This window comes from Aplidium turbinatum, chromosome 18, assembly GCF_918807975.1.
Source record: "Aplidium turbinatum chromosome 18, kaAplTurb1.1, whole genome shotgun sequence".
Classification (NCBI taxonomy): Eukaryota; Metazoa; Chordata; class Ascidiacea; order Aplousobranchia; family Polyclinidae; genus Aplidium; species Aplidium turbinatum.
Genome location: NC_137489.1, coordinates 13,708,050 through 13,728,365, shown reverse-complemented (window position 1 = coordinate 13,728,365; position 20,316 = coordinate 13,708,050). Strand labels below are relative to the sequence as shown.

The window sequence follows — 20,316 nt, the reverse complement described above, 5'->3', positions numbered from 1 at the left end:
TTTTATAGGTACGAGTGTATGTCAATACGTGTTCTCATCAGTGTGTGAACTTCTTAAAGTCATTTTTGATTTTATTACGTTTGATGTTGATTTGTTCATCATCATCGTCTAATTTCAAACCGAAACAGATCAATGCAGAAACATCTTTTTTTTTCTGATTTATGTCACCATCTTTTAAAACTTCTTCTGTTTTAAGTAGAGTATCGCAAATAACGATTGTTTTGCCTGCTCATAAAGTAAACCAACAACACTGACTGCCAAGACAACTTTTGAAAATGTACGTTGTGAGCAAAATGGTGTCGAAGACAAAAAGTATTATGCTTCGCGCACATGGTAGCTTAATCAATTTGTCAACTCGTCAGAGCTTATCCGCAGTGTTAATGTTACTTGAATTGTTTAGTATGTAACTATGTACAGTATAAGTAATAAATATGTCTGCTGTGATTTGGGATGATGTAGGCTACAGGCCCTTGCATCGGCAGAATTGATGATGAGTTATGGACGTTTGTTTCTCCAATGTTCACCTCGTTTTAAGCTTAGTTGTGCGATACTTTGGCAACCCTGATTCATCCTAAGGTCAAGTTTAAATTGTTTCAATTCCGGGATATATTGATTGCACAGGCTTTGTACTGTAAGGTCATGCATACCGAAATGTGAAGAAATCACTCAAAAGAAAATTAAAGGATTGTCATTTTCAATTCGCGGCAGTCCTGCTATACAGAGTTGCCAGTGTATTTATTTTCGTTTAGATCTTGCTTCTCGGGATCTTGACTTCAACTTGACTCTCGGGCAGTGTTCCCTCTAAGGTGCGCAACTGAGCAAATGCGTAGTACCACCAGACTATTTGCGCAGTAAAATCTCATTCTTGCGCACTTGCAATTTCCATATTTAAAAGTAAAATGATCTTCAACAGTATTTTTGGATAAAACGCTTCTGCGCTTATCGCATTTATACCGTGTGCTGATGCACATGAGCTTACAGTACCCTTTTGTTACATCACAATCCTTTGTTTTTGCTTCACAAACAAACACAATTTGTTCGCTTTTTATTAAACTTTTTCTAGACCAGTAGTTCCCTAACTCGGTTCACAAAGTTTGTAATTCATTTTAACTCAGCATTATAAAATGCTCATGCTCACTAAATCAAATATTTGCTCAGCGTAAAATTTTCTTAGAGGGAACACTGCTGTCGGGATGTGCGCTTGAGCAGCTCGCATTAAGGAGTGCTCTCCATTCAGCGGCATGCATCTGATGGGTGGAATAATTCCCCGGCAACAACACTTCAACAATTGGAAACTTTACTTTGTCAATTTCGGTGACCGGTCGCGAAATTTTTTTTCCCACGAGATTTCGGTCTCATTTGCATATTTTGGTAAAAGTTTGTATTAAAACCGTGTGAATGTAACGTTTTCTCGTTGGCACGGTTGGTTCAGTGGTTTCATCCTCTGCCTAGTGTTCGTGAGAACGAGGGTTTGACGCCCGTCGATGTCAAACTTTTTTTTTCTTTAAATTAATTTTTGCGGTGCACAAGAGCTTTTCAAAAAAAGTAAGGTTAGGGAAAGCTTATATTTTATTATCATTGCAGAATTTCATTGGCAAAAGTTATTTTGCAATCTGAATCATCCAATCTCTCAAAACACTTTCGGAAAATCTTACTTTTAGAGTGACTAGAATCAATGAAACAGAAATCTCGTGAGAAAAAAAAATTTCGCGACCGGGCCTGCGTCAGTGGTTCAAAGCCCCTTAGTAGGCTACATCCAGTGGCGTAGCCAGAAAAAAAATTTGGGGGGGGGGGCCAAATATTTGATGAATTGAAGAGAGTAACAAAGTGTTTGATTTAAGCCATCGCCAGTTGATGTGCAGTGGCGTATCCTGGTGGGTTGAGCAAGGAAAACAATGAAAGTGGTGGGGGGTTAGAGCGTGCCGAAGGCACGCGTTTTCTAGGGGAGTCCGGGGGCATGCTCCCCCGGAAAATTTTTGAAAATTTACACTCAAATAATGGATTGTAGCGCTTTCTGGAAACACTTAAGGTAATATTTGTATAAAGTTTATTAGCAGATAAACAGCTATTAACTTATTAAAGGTAGCTCTTACACGCGAACGGCAAAAACTGCGGCTAAAATTAGAGAACACCAAAAACTCAGCTATACACAAAAACTCAATAACTACAGTACATAAAAACCCAACAGAGTAAACCATTCTAAAACTGCTTTCACGAATTAGTTCAAAGAAACGTAAATCGCGTAAATTTTGCGCAATTTACGATTTGCAAAATTTATTGGTGTCTATCTGTGTGTCTAAAACAAGTCCTGGGGGGTATTAATAACCAGATGTCTTGGAAAACGTTATAAATTTCGACAAATTTTATTACATTTTCAACAAAGAGCTCAACTTCGGAATCCAAAGTTGGAAAATTTGGGGGGGGGGGCCATGGCCCCTTTCGCCCCCCCCCCCCCCTGGCTACGCCTATGGCTACATCTACAAGCATACAAAATTGCCAGGATTAAGCTCTCAAAGAAACTTTCCCAGTCAGACAATAAAAATTCGATCAATCTTTTTACATCATCCACCGGCCTGTAGCCAGCCATAGCCTATTCAAACGGGAATCTGTAAATCCAAAAGTAGAACGACTTGAATTGTTCTCAAAACTTCTCAGTTTGTGCTCCATATAACCTAGTTACTTCGAATGTCAGATGAAAAATTATACAATTCAAACACGCTTTCATTAAAACACTAAAATCAAACTCAATAACTCTCAACACTTGAATAAGAGTTTTACAGGTGTAGCCTACGTTTAATCAGTTCTACTACATGGCTGTGAATCCTGGACTAGAATGTCTGCAGAAATTTATTAATTCCCACCATACGGAGAGTGATGGAAATTAACTTGATTGATAAGATCACCAATGAAGAAGTGTGGAGACTCTTTGGTTGTAGGCTACTCCTGGCGTCCTCATTAAAACTTTTATAAAAAGCCAAATGACAATTCATCGGGCCCGCGTAAACGCGGAATTGAGCACTCGCACTCGGTAATGATTGGGTGGCTGTGAAGAAGTGTGGAGACGCTTTGGATGTAGGCTACCCTTCGCGTCCTCATTAAAATTTTATAAAAAGCCAAATGACAATTCATCGGGCCGGCGTAAACGCGTAATTGAGCACTCGGTAATGATTGGGCGGCTTCCTGGACAAAGGCACAAGAATTAACACGACTAACTGATACAATTTCCCTAAGGCAGTGGTTCTCAACCGGGGTGCCATTTACGTTTCACAAGGGTGCCGCAAGTTATTAGAGTAGCGTTATCAAATATGCGCCCAGACATTGAAAGGATTTGCACTAAAACTCGGCGCAAGTTTCGCACTGACTTTGTTTGAAACGAACTTCATTAAATTGTACATGATATGATACGGAGCTGCATAGTCAGTTTTGTTTTTGCGAAAACTCTTTTCAAAATTATTTTTATTTAATGCAGAAACTTTTTGGTTTGACTGTGGGTGTCGCCAATTTATTTGGTTGTTTGCAGGGTGCCGTAAGCCGAAAAGGGTTGAGAGTCACTGCCCTAAGGAATGCCAATGTTTGGCCAGGTTTGGCACATATCGCTTTTCATTGTGATGGTCAGAAATAAAAACAAACTAAACTGAAGAGCGGCCGAAAAAAATACAAGCGTCATGCTCAGGTGACAAAGGAACTATAGCACTAGCAGCAGAAGTTATGTCTACCTTATATGGTAACTAAAACCACTGTAGTGTAAAGTGAGATTATTTTATGTTGTTATTGTTAACCGTTGTGGAGGCTTGAGATGAACATGGTAATGGAGTTGAGCATACAATATGGACATAGACACATAATAACTAATATGATATGAATTAGCCTACTTCTTAAAGAATTGATTATTTTGCATGTATGTTTGTACAACACACATGGCCATTTGTATAAGCTCTCTTTTGTTGGTGTGCACTGTGCAGGGGCTTTGGTAGTTTGGTTTTGTTGTGTATACTTAGAAGTTGATAGGCTTGATTAGCTGTGTGTACAGATGAAGAATAGCTGAATTTCACTGTTCTTTTTGGTACTGCATTGGCTAGTCGTTGCAAAGGTTATGGCTTCTCAAAACTTCAGAATCGGAGCCAACTCAATGGAGCAAGGCAGCCAGGAGGAAGCTCGAAAAAGACATCTTAAGACTTTGAGAAAACGGCCAAGATTTCGAACTAAAGCAGCCGCTGATGAAACACTTAATGTAAATGTTAACAGCAACTTAAGTGCTCAGCAAGAAGGCCAGGTAAAAATTAATTTTTAATTTTTGAGTTTATTCGTCATGTCGTATGGTATATATAGTCTATTTTGTAGGCTAAAGACATATTTTTAGGCTAAATTAAAGACAGTATGCCTAAACGAATTTTTTATGCTAAATTTTCCATTTTAATACAAGTTTGTCTGATCAGTAGCCTTGGTGCTCAAGTACGGTACGGTACGTTTATTTTTTGAAATTCTCCCAAACTTAAGGCTTGACTTACAAAGCATTTGATTATTTGAAAAACGATATTTTACTTTTAAAAACAGGTATTGTACCAGGATAATCTGTGTGCGTATTTGTAATCATTTTTTTTTCAAGGACCTTTGAAAATCATATTTGTTAACTTAAACAGTTACTTTTTTTTAGAAAGATATTTTCATATTCTTAGGGGTGTAATAATTTGGTGGTATTGTTGTGTGTACTAAAATTACAGTAGCGCATTTTGTGGTTGCGGTTTTAACTCCAAACTGGTTGCGGTTAATTCCAAAATGTGTCCCAACACCACTGTCATTATAGTGGAATAATTCTGCGCGATCCGCCCAACAATTTTTAAAAAACGCACTGTAAATAATGCGATGACAGCAACAATATGCAAACCTTGATAAAAGCACTACAGTTTAAATTGCATTGTTCATTTTATGTTTGTCATACATTGAAAATGTTTTGCCTTGACTGCGTTATACAGGTAAAGCAGTGTTGTCACATGTTTAAATTTCTACTAAAAGTTGCATCCAATTTGAGCCATCATCTGCCGTAAATGCTCGCCTGTACAGTATGAAATAACATGCTGGCTGATATCAGGATCAATGAATATGGGGTAACTCAATTTGGTTCTAAATTTCTTGAATTTTTATTAATACCATTTTTTTTATAGTCATCTGGCATTTCTTTTCCTGCTCCTCATCAGTCGTTTGGAAGGAACAACATTCCTTTCCCACCTCCTCATTATCATGCGGATCATACAATGCATGGTAATCCTTTTTCTAGAAGATACAGCACAGCATCCTATCAGCCCATGTTTGTTCCTCATATGCATGTGCCATTTTGTTATTTTTCTAATGGCAACACTACTATTCTCCCTGGGTTGACAGTTAGCACAGACCAGGTTCATCCTGGTGGTGGTGGTGGTGTGCCGAATTGGCACACTGACAAAGATGATAACGATGACGTGTTTGTCACATCGGGAAGTGCAGCAAATTCTATTCCGTTTCAAACCCACGTTCCTGTGGCTTTACCTTACAGCCCTGCAACCATGCAACAAATTCAATCAAGGAAAAGGGCTCATAGTGCAGGTGATATGATCGGATTATGCTTGCCATCTGCTCCACACTTTACTTATCCTCATCATGCAAACAATCAGGTCGGTCCTAGTGACAATTCTTCAAATTTGAAACCAGCTAAAAATACCTCTATGCCAGCGCATCACATTTCTAAGCAATCATCAACCTGTACTGTACCTCCTCGAAAAAGATTTGTTCTAGAGATAGCTGAAAACTCAAATGATCATGGAAGCACTTCCTCTGCTGTGGCATTGCCAGCTCACAATCATATTGGATCAGGCAGCAATAATGCACCCAGGAAACTCACCCAGTCAAACCACGCCTCTCATAATTCAGCAACAGCTCAAACTTCTAGTAATTCAAGGTTATTGAATGGAGCTCTTCATGAAAAAAAGTCTCATGGTCAGACCCAACTTCATTATCCTCATAATCAAAATGCAGGTATATAAATGTTTTCTTACTGTTTGGTATTTATCTTTGCAAAAACTTCTAATGAAGAAGCATCACAGAGTTTTAGCATTGTTTCAAATCTACACAGAAAGTATGCTAAATTGGATGCTTTTAGTTTTTACTGTGCTCTCATCAGATATAGCTCTATAAAAAAATGTTGCTATATGTAAAAGTTTTTTTTTCCATCATGTTTTCGTCTTAAATTCAAGGGCGGCTTACAATCAAAGACGGCTTACATTTTTTTGTTTTTGCCTTTTTCCTTGTCGACTTTGCCATAGATGTTTTGCCGTACTGCGTTGTCTGATGCTGACAATTGTGAATTTGTGACGTGCATTTTAAATTGTCACATGCATTTATGACGTGCATTCGAAAGAAAAAGAGGAGTTGTCAGTTTTATTTATGGTACTTAATGAACATGCCGGTGAATTTGGAGAGTACTGCAGTTTCAGCTTTGCGTGTAAACAGTATTTGCGGCTTACATTCAAGGGCGACTTACATTAAATTTTTAACACTATTACATGCGGCTTACAATCAAGGGCGGCTTACAATCCAGCGCGGCTTACAATCAAGTAAATACGGTATGCATGAAATGGGAATAGAAAAAAATATGACATGAAAAGTATGACATAAAATCATAAATGATTTTATTCTTCAATGTTTTATGCCCTTCATAATATACTTCTTAGAGAAGTATATGGTGTATAAACTGAGGAGTGAAATTTCACAGGATGTGTAACAGCAAGGGTGGTAAATGAAGAGGGATTGCAATGATGGGGGTAATTTTGTGGATTTAAAAGCTGTTGTATATATATACTTGAATTTCTTGTTGCATACGTAAATGCTTAGTCAGTGCTAGTTTGTAATGATCTTCTTTGTCTCATTTTACAACCCCTGCTTTTGGACTGGTCTCTTTTGCCTTCCAAGTTTTTTAATGAGTTGCATTTTTATAGCTTCTGGAACAAAAGCAAGGACAATTTCAAAAAGTCGACAGGTATTTGGACAATATTGTGAATATAGCCTCTGCCTTTTTTGTTAAAAAGATATTTTATAAATTCTTAAGCATGTAATAATTTGATGGTATTGTTGTGTGAATTAAAATTACAATAGCACATATCTGTTGTCTTATTGTATCATTTATGATGATTAACTAGATCAGGGCTTCTCAAACTATGGGCCGCGACCCCAAATGGGGTTGCGTAATGAAATTTTGGGGTCGTAATAAAATAGTTTAATTTAGTCTAGTGCCTGTAGGTTGTAGTCTTGCAGTGATGTCAATTGATCGCAACCGTCGGTGTGAAACGTCGAACGATAAAATATAACCAATTGTAACAATTGATGCATTGTTACGCTATCATTGCTGTAACGTGCTGACCAAAAGTAACCTTACCGCTCGCATTATGATTTCAGAGTAGCCTAGCAACTAGTTTCTGAAGGAACCTAGACTAAAGTTTAAATCAGATACAAGATCAATTGACTATGGATCAGTGGTTAGGTTCCATAGATTCATGTGGTAACAATGGAAGCACAAAGAAAACAAATTGGGACAAAAGAACTAACCCCGTTTTAATGTCATTAACGTGGATGTCCTCATAATTGGGGTCGCATAGAAATATATTTTTCAAAATGGGGTTGCAGAACAAAAAAGTTTGAGAAGCCCTGAACTAGATTAATATTTATGTCTGCTATTGCAGTATTGCTGTGTAACTGTTTTATTTATGTTACTGTTGTTTCAAAGAAGTTATAATTTTAAATTTATATTGGTGTAACAGATTTTTTGTCTGCAAAGCCTTGACAATTGTAATGAGTCTTGAATTTGTCTTCTTGCGAGATCGAGGGCGTATTCTATCACCCCCCTGGGTGGAGAGTTTCTAGAACTACAGTACACTGTCAGTGTACTACAGGAGACATAGGACTGTGACAATAATACAGTTTACACATACATAAAGTTGTGATAAATATGACAATTCTACAACCTGTGTCTCATTTTTATTGCAGCTAACCAGCAATGATGCCGGTATAGCAAGGCCTTCTAAACCAACATCTGCACTTAAGTCTTCAATGTCTTCTCGATCACTTCCAATCAAGAAGAAGGTTGTGTGGAATGACCTTGCTCAGAAGAAGAAATTGATTAAAAAAACAGGTCCGTATTTGTGGTAATTCAAATAATAATACCAACCTTCATTTCTGCCTCGCAATCAAAATTTACAACTTTTTGCATTCTTAAATAACATATTTTTTATAATCAGTTTCACTAGCGACTATCGCACTAGCCTTTTTTGTATTTAGATGTGATCTCAAGTAAATAAACAATATGCTCCTCACATATACTGCTACTCTTGAAGTACTATTATTAATACTGCACTGAACTCGCATGCAGTGTAGTAGCTGCTTGCTTTTCAAGTTTGGAAATAAATTGTAGTAACTATGGCAATAAATAGAATTTTCGTTTTTTGCAGCAGATCCTTGTTTTGTCCCTATTGATCCTTTGGATGAGAGTTTCAAGAAATTGGACATGGCTTCTATCAAGGCCAATCCGTCTAGTTTCACTGCAAAGAATAAAATCGGCCCTTATTTCATAGGTGGGTTCTTCATCACAATTTGTTTTTTCTGCATAAAATAATTGGTTTGAAAAAAACAGTGGTTTACTATCATTTTGTAATTTTCTTACTGAACCAAAATTTCAATTGTTTATTGATGCGAGAAGATTTATAGACTTGTTAATCATAATCCAGATTGCCAGATGCGAATATTCTTGTGTTCGATCTGTAAATTGCCTGCTAATTGCTATCGCAGTGATTTACTGTTATGTTGCATGCATTAAAAATAAATTTCAATCTTGCCAGTCAATTTTAATGGTGTTTATTAAGGCTGAATAAATTATTCATACCCAATTATAGTGAATCATCCATTTTCTCTTCTCTAGGACCCAGACTTGGCAGTTGCCCGGTGAAAAGCATTTCTCAATACTTAGTACGAAAGTGTGACACAAACAAGTACTACATGGCAAAGGTATGACTGGAAAGAAGAAGGTTTTATGCAATGTGTCACTCCATATTACATAACTGAGATCTGCAAATAAACACACGATTTGCGTGGTTGTTTTAAGGCTTTAATATGTCCAAGGTAAATGCAGTGCAATTTACTTAATTTGTACTAAAGTGGGCTAATACCCCAGCCAGCAAATCAGTTTAGCAACGCTTACAGACGTTGAATTAATGTAAAAAACTGCTGATTTGCTGGCCTCAAAGTCTTTCTTTGGACTGTAATGCTTCTGGATACTTCAAATAGTTTGGCACTCAAGCAAATTGGCCTTATCAAAAGTTCTTTTAACCCTGATTGCTTTCCTTATCTTTCAACAGTACACACATCATGATATCGTTGTATATGAGAACTTGGTCTTCTTTTCATGTTTATGCTTGTCGAGACTTGGCTGGGGTTTTGCTAAAATTTATGTTTTCTCTGAGTTTAAACCTGTATTTTTCTGTATTGCACCGAGATGGGAAGAATTCTGTGTTGACTTGTTTTCTCCCGTTGTTTTGGAGCCATTCAAAACATGATCGTAACAGCATGGTCACATTTCGACAAATTTCTTCACAATGACCGGGCGATCCCAACCAAATACCACTTGGGTATAAAATGTCAAAACAAAATTGTTTGATAAAGCAGCAGAATCATTATCTAGGTGTGGGAGAAAAATATTTCCATCTCCCACCCATAAGTGCTTCTTAAACGAACTGCAACCTGGTTGAAACCTTTGTGGATATATGCAATTGCACTCGTTTTTGGGCAAATGTATTTTCAAAATTTGATTTTTAAAGTATCACACGTTCTAGCACAGAAGCTTCTCAAGTGAATTGTATTGTTGAAAGGGAGTGTTTGGCTTACGATACGATTTATTATGTGAGCTGTTTGCTTATTGATTTTGTTTAATGAAAAAAATTCCAGATTCTTCGCATGGATCAAGAGGAAGTGAAAAGTGGCAAGATGCTCCTTCACACCGAGCATTCTTTACTCTCTTTTTTATCTTCACACAATGGTGTTATCAAACAACATGGAATGTTCAAAGTGAGTAATACTTTGTAAACAAAATAAAATTCCACAGAATTCATCGTCCCGTTGCAGTTTCGTGGTATATCTAGCTAGCTAGACAATTAGTCACTTTTATGTTGTTTCAGCATCTGCAGACGATCAAAATGCGTTAGTTTGCTAGCTGAGTCAATGCTTGCGCTGTGCTTAATTTTTCTTGCGGTTTGCATTTCATTTGAAAATGCGGTCTCGTAACTTTCAATTCTAGCAAACCATTACTTTTTTTTGTGAACGACTGCAGTGTTCAAACTTCAAATAGATTTATGTTCGAAATTCCTTTACTGAACTCGTGCTTGTAAAGTTATAGCGCGCTTTCAATAGACAGCTACTTTTCAAGAGAAAAATAAATACACATTGAAGCTAGAACAATTGTCTGCGACACTAGGTATAATGGGAGTTTCTTGTTTATCAATCTGTTGGATTAGATCTTTTGTGTCTCTTTATTTCGGTGACTCCCGCTCCGAGTGTGTCCTAACCTCAACATCTTCATCTCCAGGACTGTTCTTTCGATGATGGAAGTTCAAAAGTCTCTTCCAGGATCGGACTCATCCTGGACTGCCTCACTCCTCACGAATATAACATCACCACACAGAACTATTCCAATCTCCAACAACACGTCATCCAGATGAAACGCTTGAGTGAACAAGAAGCCATACGGATATTCCACACCATCGTCTTGACCATTGAATCTTTGCATAAGGTAGCGTATCTTTGACGTTTAAATCTTAAAAATGTCCCAATTTTCATATTCAACAAATTTCTGTTTGGACATTTTTCTCCTAAACTACCGTATTTGTTATTTCATTTTTATCGGTTTTCTGTGCTGGAGAGTTGATCAAATTTCCCTCACAAAATATTTTGATGACAGTCCACTTTTCTTGTTCATCGCTTCAACAAGTTCTATTCTACTTGGTTTAATGTAGTTATTTTTATGTTTTCAATCCATTAACTTGATGTAGCCAGTGACATGCAACGTACAGTAGATGCTAGTCCAACATTGTGGTAGTATACGCTAGCGGCTAGCCCAACATCTTTTTCTAATGTCGGTTGCATTTTTTTACGAGTTGCTATAGAAACCGTGATGACGGTCACGATTTTGTGACTACATGATCACGTGATGTTGTGCAGTTGAAAGTTTGTTCGGTTCGAAACTGCTGTGCACTGGATGGGAGAGATAAATTCTGCCTCAATGTCAATACCGCAATCGATGTATTTGTTGGTTCGAGGGCAGTTGCTCTAAGAAATGTTCTACTTCTTTTAATGTCAATCATTGTGATTAAAAACAAAAAATGTTTAGAGCAACGTTGTCCATCGTGACCTGAAGCTGGGAAACATGGTTTATAACAAGCGTACCCGACAAATAACCTTAACTAACTTCTGCCTGGGTTGCCATTTGACCAGCGAACGAGACTTATTGACTGACCAACGAGGAAGTCCGGCTTACATAAGCCCGGATGTCCTAAGCGGTAAGTTTCTTGTAAACGAAATCCGTTGTTGACATTGCCAGTTAGCAAAATCTGTCATTTTTACATTGATTCAACGTCTGCAGACGTTTACTGCAGACGTCTGCAGACGTTGAATCAATGTAAAAATGACAGGTTTTGCTGACTGGGTGATTCAACGTTTACAGAATCCAAATAAGACATCTTCTGCTGGGGTGCAACCTCTCTTGCTCTATGCTCAATTTTGTGGCTCAGTTGTAAGTCAATTGCAGGGGTTTTATTTCTCTCAGCAAAGCTGAAACAGTTGTCAACCTCGATGACTGGGCTTGCCTCAACGGTACAAAGCTCCTGTGCAAGTATTCGAAACTTGCATGGTTAAGCTTCAAAAGAGGCTTTCTCAATTGGAAGATGTAATTTTTTAATCATAGTTCAAGCTAAAATGCGTGTCGAAAACAAAGTACTTCGATTGAATAACTTTATCGAAACTACGCAGAACCAAACTAACACCGTAATTTATACCGGCAACGAGTCGGCTAATTTTTTGTTGATCGTTTGCTGCATCAGCATGCGGTGAAAGCAAAATTACTTAAGTTGCTTTCTACAAAGTCACATCAAACAAAAAGGAATGCTCCAAACACGCCGTATTTTTAAAATTTAATGTTAAAGCATTAGAAGCACTACTATTATGTAATCAGCCGTGCTGCAAAAATTCATTTTCCAGCCAGCAAATCATGCTATTTTATATCGATTTAACGTCTGCATACGTTGAATTAATGAAAAAAAGCATGATTTGCCAGCTGGATCGTCTTGCAAATTTTTATTTCGCAAACGCGGGAACAGTTGTGGGAAAACTCGCAGCAGCAACCGCTAGTAGTTTCACTTCCTTTGTTGGAAAGAGATTTTACACGCCCTCACAAAGGAAAATTAAATTGTTATTGGTTCAACCTAAATTTTTTATTGAATTTGCAGTCAGATTTGGTAACATGGAAAGCAAACAGCGCTTCTTGAAATTGGCAATTCTCGTATTGCACTCGTGGTGATTCATCCCTTTTCAAGTGTTAAATAAATGTCAAGGCCTGGGCGACCTTTCTAAATTCCTGCTGGATGTGTCATCACTTCTACAATGCTCGTCCACTGTTTTGCGCTGGATTTGCGCGTTTAGATGTTATTCAGTCGCAAAGCAGACAATTTACCAGCAGCAATTTGCCTTTCGCGCACAGAATACTGTTAGTAAGAGAAAGGCTTCATGGCGAAAAGTTCTTTTATTTATGTCTGCTTTGCAGAATTCTGACAGTTTGCTATTCTTTATTAAATCAGCGCAAAATGACGTCGTAAACATGTCACACGACGAAATTCTTTCAGTTCAGGATTGGAAATGCATTGATTGTTAAAATCGTCAATTTGTCGCGAGTTTGCGCCGTGGCAGTCAAAGGGTCCACACTAATGACTTTTGGTCGGTAACTGCTGCATTGTGACAATCAAACCATCTTTGATCTGACTTTCTGAAACCTTGTTGTTTCAGTATTGTATTTATGATTTATGCTTCTACCCAGCCAGTAAATCAATTATTTTACATTGATACAACGTCTGCAGACGTTGAATCAATGTAAAAGAAGCATGACTTACTAACTGGGTTGTTTAGGGGAATATAAAACTATTAAAACATTTGCTTTATCGTCGCGACTTGCTTCACAGACAAACCATACGCTGGGAAGCCAAGCGACATGTGGTCGCTAGGTGTCGTCCTGTTCACAATGCTGTACGGCCAATTCCCGTTCTACGACCAAGAGCCGAAGAAATTGTTTGCGAAGATAAAAAGCGCGGCTTACACCATCCCAACGTGAGTTTGCATTTGTTCAACGTCGCTGGACGGTAATTAGATTCAGCTGATATTTTCACTAGAAATTTATGATAGACAATAGATCAATATCGTAATCTAATGTTGTTTGTCTCAGAAGGAAACATTTTGTTAAGAATTTTTTTTTATGATTTTGTGCCAAAATACTGTAGTGTCAAAAACAAAAATGAGAAAACGAAACAGTGTTTGTTGTTTGAGTCAATATAGCAATAGTATGCTGAGTGCTGGTTTCAAAAAACAAATTTAATCCTAAATATCTCACGCAATCGACCAAATTAAAATTCGAATCCTTTGAATAATCTAGTCTAGGCCAGTGCTACTCAAACTTTTTTATGCCGTGTACCGGCTGAGCACCTTCCATCACTTGGCGTCCCGGTCAATTTGCAAAAAAAAGACAAGAGCAAAGTCATTATTACTTTTGTAACAAATACACAAAAAAAACAAGTAAAAAAACACTTTTATTAATGATCTTTCAAATTTTGATGCGAAGTGTGCGCTTGCTTATTTGCAACCAGCTTATTCAATTGCGGTTCAATGGAAGACAATGCTACTCGAAGAGGAGCATGGATATCCAACGCGTTTCTGTGTTTTCCCTTTAAACAGCTCATGGTAGAAAAGCCGGCTTCACATAGATATGTAGAAGGGAATGGAAGCAATGTTTTAATAGCCATGGTACACAGTCTCGGATATTTTGCTTTGATTTTGACCCAGAAGCTTGCAAGGGAGTTTGATTCAAAAGATTTTCGCAAACCTTCATCAGCAGATAGATCCAATAATTAATTTATCTTTTAAATCGACACTTATATTTAACTCTTCTACGTTTACAGTTGGTGCAAATGGGTTTCGAACCCATTCATTTCCTCTTCGTGGATCTTTTTGTTCCGAAAAATAATGTTGAATACGTTCCACCAAATTTGACAAATGTTCTGTGGCAGTATCTTGAACACATTTTACGTCCAAATTGTCTCCAGCATCGTCAATAACAGTAGCTAACTTAGGAAACATGTCGTAACAATTATTCGAGACTCGAATCTTCCATGCTTTCGTTGCATGCCGTCAATTTTATCTGCTGTTGCAAAAAGTGAAGCATTTTTTCCTTGCATTGAATTAATGGATAATGGATAACAATTACTAAATAACATTTCTTTGTGACGTAACTGGAAGTCGTCGTAGTAGCAGGCGACCAAACAGTCTATAACTGGGAAAGCAGATTGAACACTTATCGTTGCCTAAAAATTATTATATAGACGTTCTGATCAACATAAAACAAATTACTCCATTTACAATTTCTCCTAACTGACCGCGTACCAGCAGCCAAGTGCTCGCGTACCGGCACCGGTACCCGTACCGGCGTTTGAGTAGCACTGGTCTAGTGGATACAGTAGCAGTCATCTCTAGTAGCAGTGGTGATGCAACTTTATTGCTTTTTAAAACACTACTTTTCTCTCACTATGCTTCTTCAAAATTTTGATTTTATTATCCCACGAAACAAAACTTTCGATTTTTTACATTGTTTCAACGTCGCTAGGCTAAATTCTTTTATTCCCAACCGCAGCACCGGTCAGGTATCGGTCAATACTAACAACCTCATACGGGGATTGCTCACTCTGGATCCCGCCAAGCGACTGACAGCGCCCGATGCATTGGCATCACTGGAAACCTGTGCCGCCGCTTTGCACGTCCAACGGGCACCGTCCACCCCTTCGCAAGTTGTTCCTGACATTGATGATGTCAAGGTTGTAAAGGTATGTTCAAATGCTGTACTGTATATGGTTCTTGCTTTGTCATATTTCTGACATTGTTCTTACGGAAGTGAACAACGCAAAAATCATTTCAGAAAAATTCATTTTGACCGCGTCATAGTAACGTTTAGCCTGTCGAGTAATGACATCATTTTTTTGATGACGTCACATGCCATTTTTGACAAGCCGATCATTTTCAGACGATGAAGGTCGAAGGCGACACAGAGGCCGAACTTACCAGAGCATTTCGTCTCAAACTCGCCAGTGACGATGAAAGTGATGATTTCCCACCAAACTTCAACAAGGGAGTGCAGAAATGCAAAAGTAAGAGCCCTTGCTCCAGCTCTCGGGTGTATTTTTATATAAATAAAAGTAAAGCGTGTCACCCTAGATTGGCAAATTCAAGTTTATTAGCCTAGCCCTAGACTCCCTAGAGCTTTTGAATTGATCAATTTAGTGCGATACTCCCACTTTTTTGATTGTTTTTATCGCACTACTCGTCCTTTTGGATCATTGGTAAATTCAAACAGGGCTGTGGAGTTGGACGAATGTTAGCATGTCCGGAGTCGCAATCGAGCAGTTATAACCCGGGTAGTCGTAGTCCTATATTTTTCACCGACTGCACAGCCCTAAATTCCAAGGAAGATTTTAATGAAAAGTTCATTGGCGACCCTTTATCTTGGTAGCGTTTATAGTTTGATATTTGCAAAAATTTCTTACTTAATTGTGAGATTTTTTTGCTTCAAAGTGCCCACGCCCAGCTAGCAAAGGTTTCATTTTAACGTCTTTTTAAGGTCGCCTGATGTTGCGACTATGTCAAAATGGCTGCTTTTGTAGCTGGAACAATAACATTTCATGTAGGTTTTGTGATCTATTCGATTAGAATTATAAAAGCGGACGGATTGGTGGAGCAGAAGGATTAAACAAAATATTTGATTCATTTCAACCACACAATCAACCCAGACAGCAAAATCCGCTATTTATACATTGATTCAACATCTGCAGACGTTGAATGAATGTAAAAATGAGAGATTTTGCTATCTGGGAATCCACTGTTCTTGACGAATGACTGTGAACACTCACACACTTTTACATGGCCGGAACATGAAAGTTCCCTTTCACTTTATTTGAACTCAAAGGGTCACTTTTCCAGACAGCAAAGCAATCGTTGAATCAATGTAAAAAAAACGGTTGATTTGCAGTCTGAGTTATTCCACACTTGACAATTATCAGTAGTTGTTTTTATAAGAGTGTGTCTCTATTTCTGTCCTTTCATAAATAAACACGCTAGCCGTTTGAACATTTTCACCAAAAAAGCAAATAGTGATTGCTTTTAGCATCAGTGTGTATTTTCACAGCAAGCTTATCACACCGTGTATGATTCACTGCTGAATGGTCCGATGTCTGTCTACTTGACACATGTGAGTCGTTATTTTCTAAGTAAGTCTGTTCTTGCGTGAATCATCATTCAAATTCAACCAATAGCTTTTCCTTGTTTGCAGGAAGAATTCTCGACAAGCTGGCCTTGGCAAGGCAAAACTCGCCAATCAACGATTTTTACCGAGTACAAGCCCGCCACCTCGGAAGTCAATTGTGACGTCATCATCCATCGCTTTGATCTTGTTTTCACTCTATTTTTTTTAGTCGTTTTCATTCAAATTTTTCTTATTTTTTCCTCTGTTTGCGTCATTTCACCGCAAGCCGACTAAACTTCTCCGGTTTTCAAACCGTCTCAAATTTCAGGCTGAATTAAGGTCAAATAAGTGTTAAGGAAATTCCGAAATTATTGTAATGGTGACTTTGACAAGCTACTGAAATCCGCCCTTTTTTGCATTGAATCAATGTTGATTTTGAACTGATTTTTCTAGCTTGGTCCTGACGCAGAAACATGAAAGATGAGCTGATGCAAACGAGATATGGACGGTGAGGGTCGGTTGTGCCAACAGTAGAAAATTAGTCATTGTTTAGGCAAATCTGAATGAGCAATTTATTTCACGAACTACTTTTTTCTCATGTCTCAACCGTAATCCGTTGATTAGAATCGACGATTACTAATCCACCGATGAAATTGGTACAAATTGATTCTCAATTAACTAATCAAACGATTACCTTAATTGGCCGCTTAAAGGGTCTGCTGTTGGTGCATTCGAGTCTAAAAGTTCAGAGTTTAAAATTTGCTTCAACAATGCCCAGTTTTCACTTTTCGTTTAACTCATTTTGATTTGAACTATCCATCCATCAGCATCAACTTAGACAGCAAATCAACTATTTTTTACATTGATTCAATGTCTGCAGATTGGATGATTTACTGCCTGGGAAATGATTCATCCTTGGATGCACAATGTTTCCAGAACATCAATAAACTAATGTTGAGCGACGTTCAATTGATCGACGCTGTTAAAAAAGTCAATTGAAATTTTGCCGCAGGGAATATATAGAACTGTTGGATTATGGATTGGAGCGATAAGATTTTCTGTGTACCGCTTCCCACCTTCATCTTTCAGCTTGAACCTTGATGGCCCGAGCGCTCATCAAACATTTACAGCATGTCGCTTCCCAGGCAGCAGATAAACCACTTTTTACATTGAATCAACGTCTGCAGACGTTGAATCACTGGAAAAATCAAGCAGTTGATTTGCCATCTGCGTTTAGCCAAGACTCAGTTTGCGAAAATTGCCCTCACCATTCACCGAAATTGGTAAAATTAAATGCTGTTTTTCAAACCAAAACACTGATCTATCTGTCAAGCGTGACTTCGGCATCGTGCTTCGCCTTTGCGTGTCAGCATGTCATTTATCTCGTAGAAACATCGTGCTGTTTTTTTTGTTTTGTTTTCGATGAACTTACTATTTTCTTGACGTCATTGTTTGATGACGTCACACCGTACACCCATGACTCGTGAACGTTTATTTCGATTAATGACGTGATAACCACACGTCTTCGTTTTCTAGCGATATTAGTAATGTTACGTCAGTATTGCGTAGTGGTGACGCAAATCAAGTTTTATTTCTCCCAACCAAGTAGCCATCTTTATTGGTGTAATTCTCTATCTTGCGGTTGAAAGTTAACATTCGTTACTAACGCTGTCAATCAAATAACTTGGACAGTTGTTTTGTTGCCAGCACGCGCAGTACCGATCCCAGACAGCAAAAACCGTCATTGTTACATTGATTCAACGCCTGCAGACGGAATTGGGATCGAATGATGGATTTTGCTGTCAGTGGCTCAGAAAATGCCTGTCACGATTGAAAATGTTACTTCTACTTGGTTTTGCATGGAAACACTTTCTTCCACTTTTCATCGGAAAGCTTCAGCACACGCTTCCAAAACTAGATCCTCTTTGCATTATCATTCACATCTTATGTAATCATTGAATACAAAAATATTTGGAGTTACTGACAGCAGAGTTTAATTTACGTTTTCGACGAGCATTTCATTTTGACTACCACCATACACCGTTAACCAAAGTTCTTTCTTGTAAGTAACCACAAAAATTATCTTGTCCCGCATTAATTCTACGCTCGTGGACGTTAAACAATGTGTGTAGGACTGATTTAGCTGGTTGAGCTTAACCAGCTAGCGTTTTTTTCCAAAAAATTTTTTTTTGACACCGTTGCAGTTTTTTTATGCCTTTTTCTTCGTATGTTAGTATATTATCGTCTGCTAGCAGAGTCAATGTTTTTTTGCATTATCTTAACGTGGATGGACGTTGTATCGATGCAGAAACAACCGCTTTTGCTAGAGACTTCTTGTTGCACGTGTAATAGGTTAGCAAGAGTGTCTAGTCGTACTGATTCTATATCCAATTGCGTTGTAGAAATTGTATAATTTCCTGAAAATATTTTCTAAGTTCTAATCTCAAACTGGTGTGCTTCAGTTTTGCTTTCTAATTTTTATTTCATGTTGCATAGACGTAAAAATCGTGTGTACCTTTGCTTTAAAAGATGTTGCAATTTCAACAGCATACTTGCACCGCACTGTTAGCAAAATATACCCTCGTCCAACAAAATCGATTCTTTTTGCATGAAAAAGTAATCGATTTTTCGGACTGGATTCAAACAAGGTATGTCGTATTGTACAGATTCACGAGAAATTGTACAGTAGTTGATTTTACGTTGATTGGCCTACTTTCAGCACTGCCCCACACAGTAAAATTCGCCATTTTCACATTGATTCAACGTCTGCAGACGTTGAATCAATGTAAAAATGGCGAATTTTGCTGTCGGGCGTTTTTCCTACTTCTATTCACCGGAAATGAACCGTATTTTTTTTATATCTAATCAATGATCATGGTGATGGTGAATACTGTATCAGGCAACCTAAATGTAATTTACGCTGCATTATATCTTAGTTATCTAAACATTATACCAATGAAAATTCAAGGACAGTGCAACTGTACATAACAATTGCAACAGTTTTAACAACTTCTAAATCTAAAAAATTCAAAATCTGTATTTTATTTCCAACCTCAGCTGACGTTTAGTTTTGTTTGTAACCTTTTAGAAATCCCGCTTTGGCATCTTTTCGTAATGTTTCAATGTATTTTTACATAGCTTTACTTGAACCATATCGACCTATAAGTTACCACTTTTAAGGGATGTAAAAGCCGTTATTGGGATTGGCGAATGACTTTGTATTTGATGTCATATTACTGTAAAAGAATGCAAGAAAACGCTGTCATAGTAATACTTAAACAGCTCCTTATCCTACTAACTTACTTTGTTAACTCTCAGCATAACTTTGCATCTGGCAACACTCCTTTCTGCCTTATCTCTAATTGTGACCCTTCCTCCAAGTGAATGATGCAACCCGCTTTTTCAATGCCAAACAGTTAACATTGTGGAATCAAAATCACGACTGCTTTGCTTTCATGGATGTTAAAACGTTGTGTTTTAGTTGTGTTGCAGATTTAGACAGCTAGTTGAGGTTCAGTGTAGTGAATTGTTACTACAGTACTGGTAAATTGCAAACACAAAAAGAACGGATTGTTTTCGCTGGAAAGGTGGCATCAGAATTGACAAAGTGATGAAGTAGTCAACGTGTTGTAATGGGCTACTTCACAATAACTCTTCAAAAAGCGGAAACTTCACTGTTAATATCCGTGACCGGACATGCATCAGTGGTCAACGAGTCTCCCACAGGTCGGACATTGTGAACAAGCGGCAACTGA

At 37.9% G+C, this 20,316-nt stretch overlaps 1 protein-coding gene across 1 annotated transcript; it reads left to right on the top strand.

Annotated features, from left to right (window-relative positions):
• Window positions 1-3,995: 3,995 nt before the first annotated feature.
• Window positions 3,996-20,016, top strand: LOC145787551 (uncharacterized). The gene is made up of 13 exons (XM_082599314.1): window positions 3,996-4,273; window positions 5,163-6,009; window positions 6,969-7,009; window positions 8,014-8,158; window positions 8,478-8,597; window positions 8,942-9,027; window positions 9,964-10,083; window positions 10,601-10,804; window positions 11,402-11,570; window positions 13,242-13,386; window positions 14,960-15,149; window positions 15,347-15,470; window positions 16,649-20,016. The coding sequence occupies exons 1-13, from the start codon at window positions 4,094-4,096 to the stop codon at window positions 16,741-16,743; spliced, it is 2,466 nt and encodes an 821-aa protein (XP_082455440.1). The 5' UTR covers window positions 3,996-4,093; the 3' UTR covers window positions 16,744-20,016.
• Window positions 20,017-20,316: the final 300 nt, after the last annotated feature.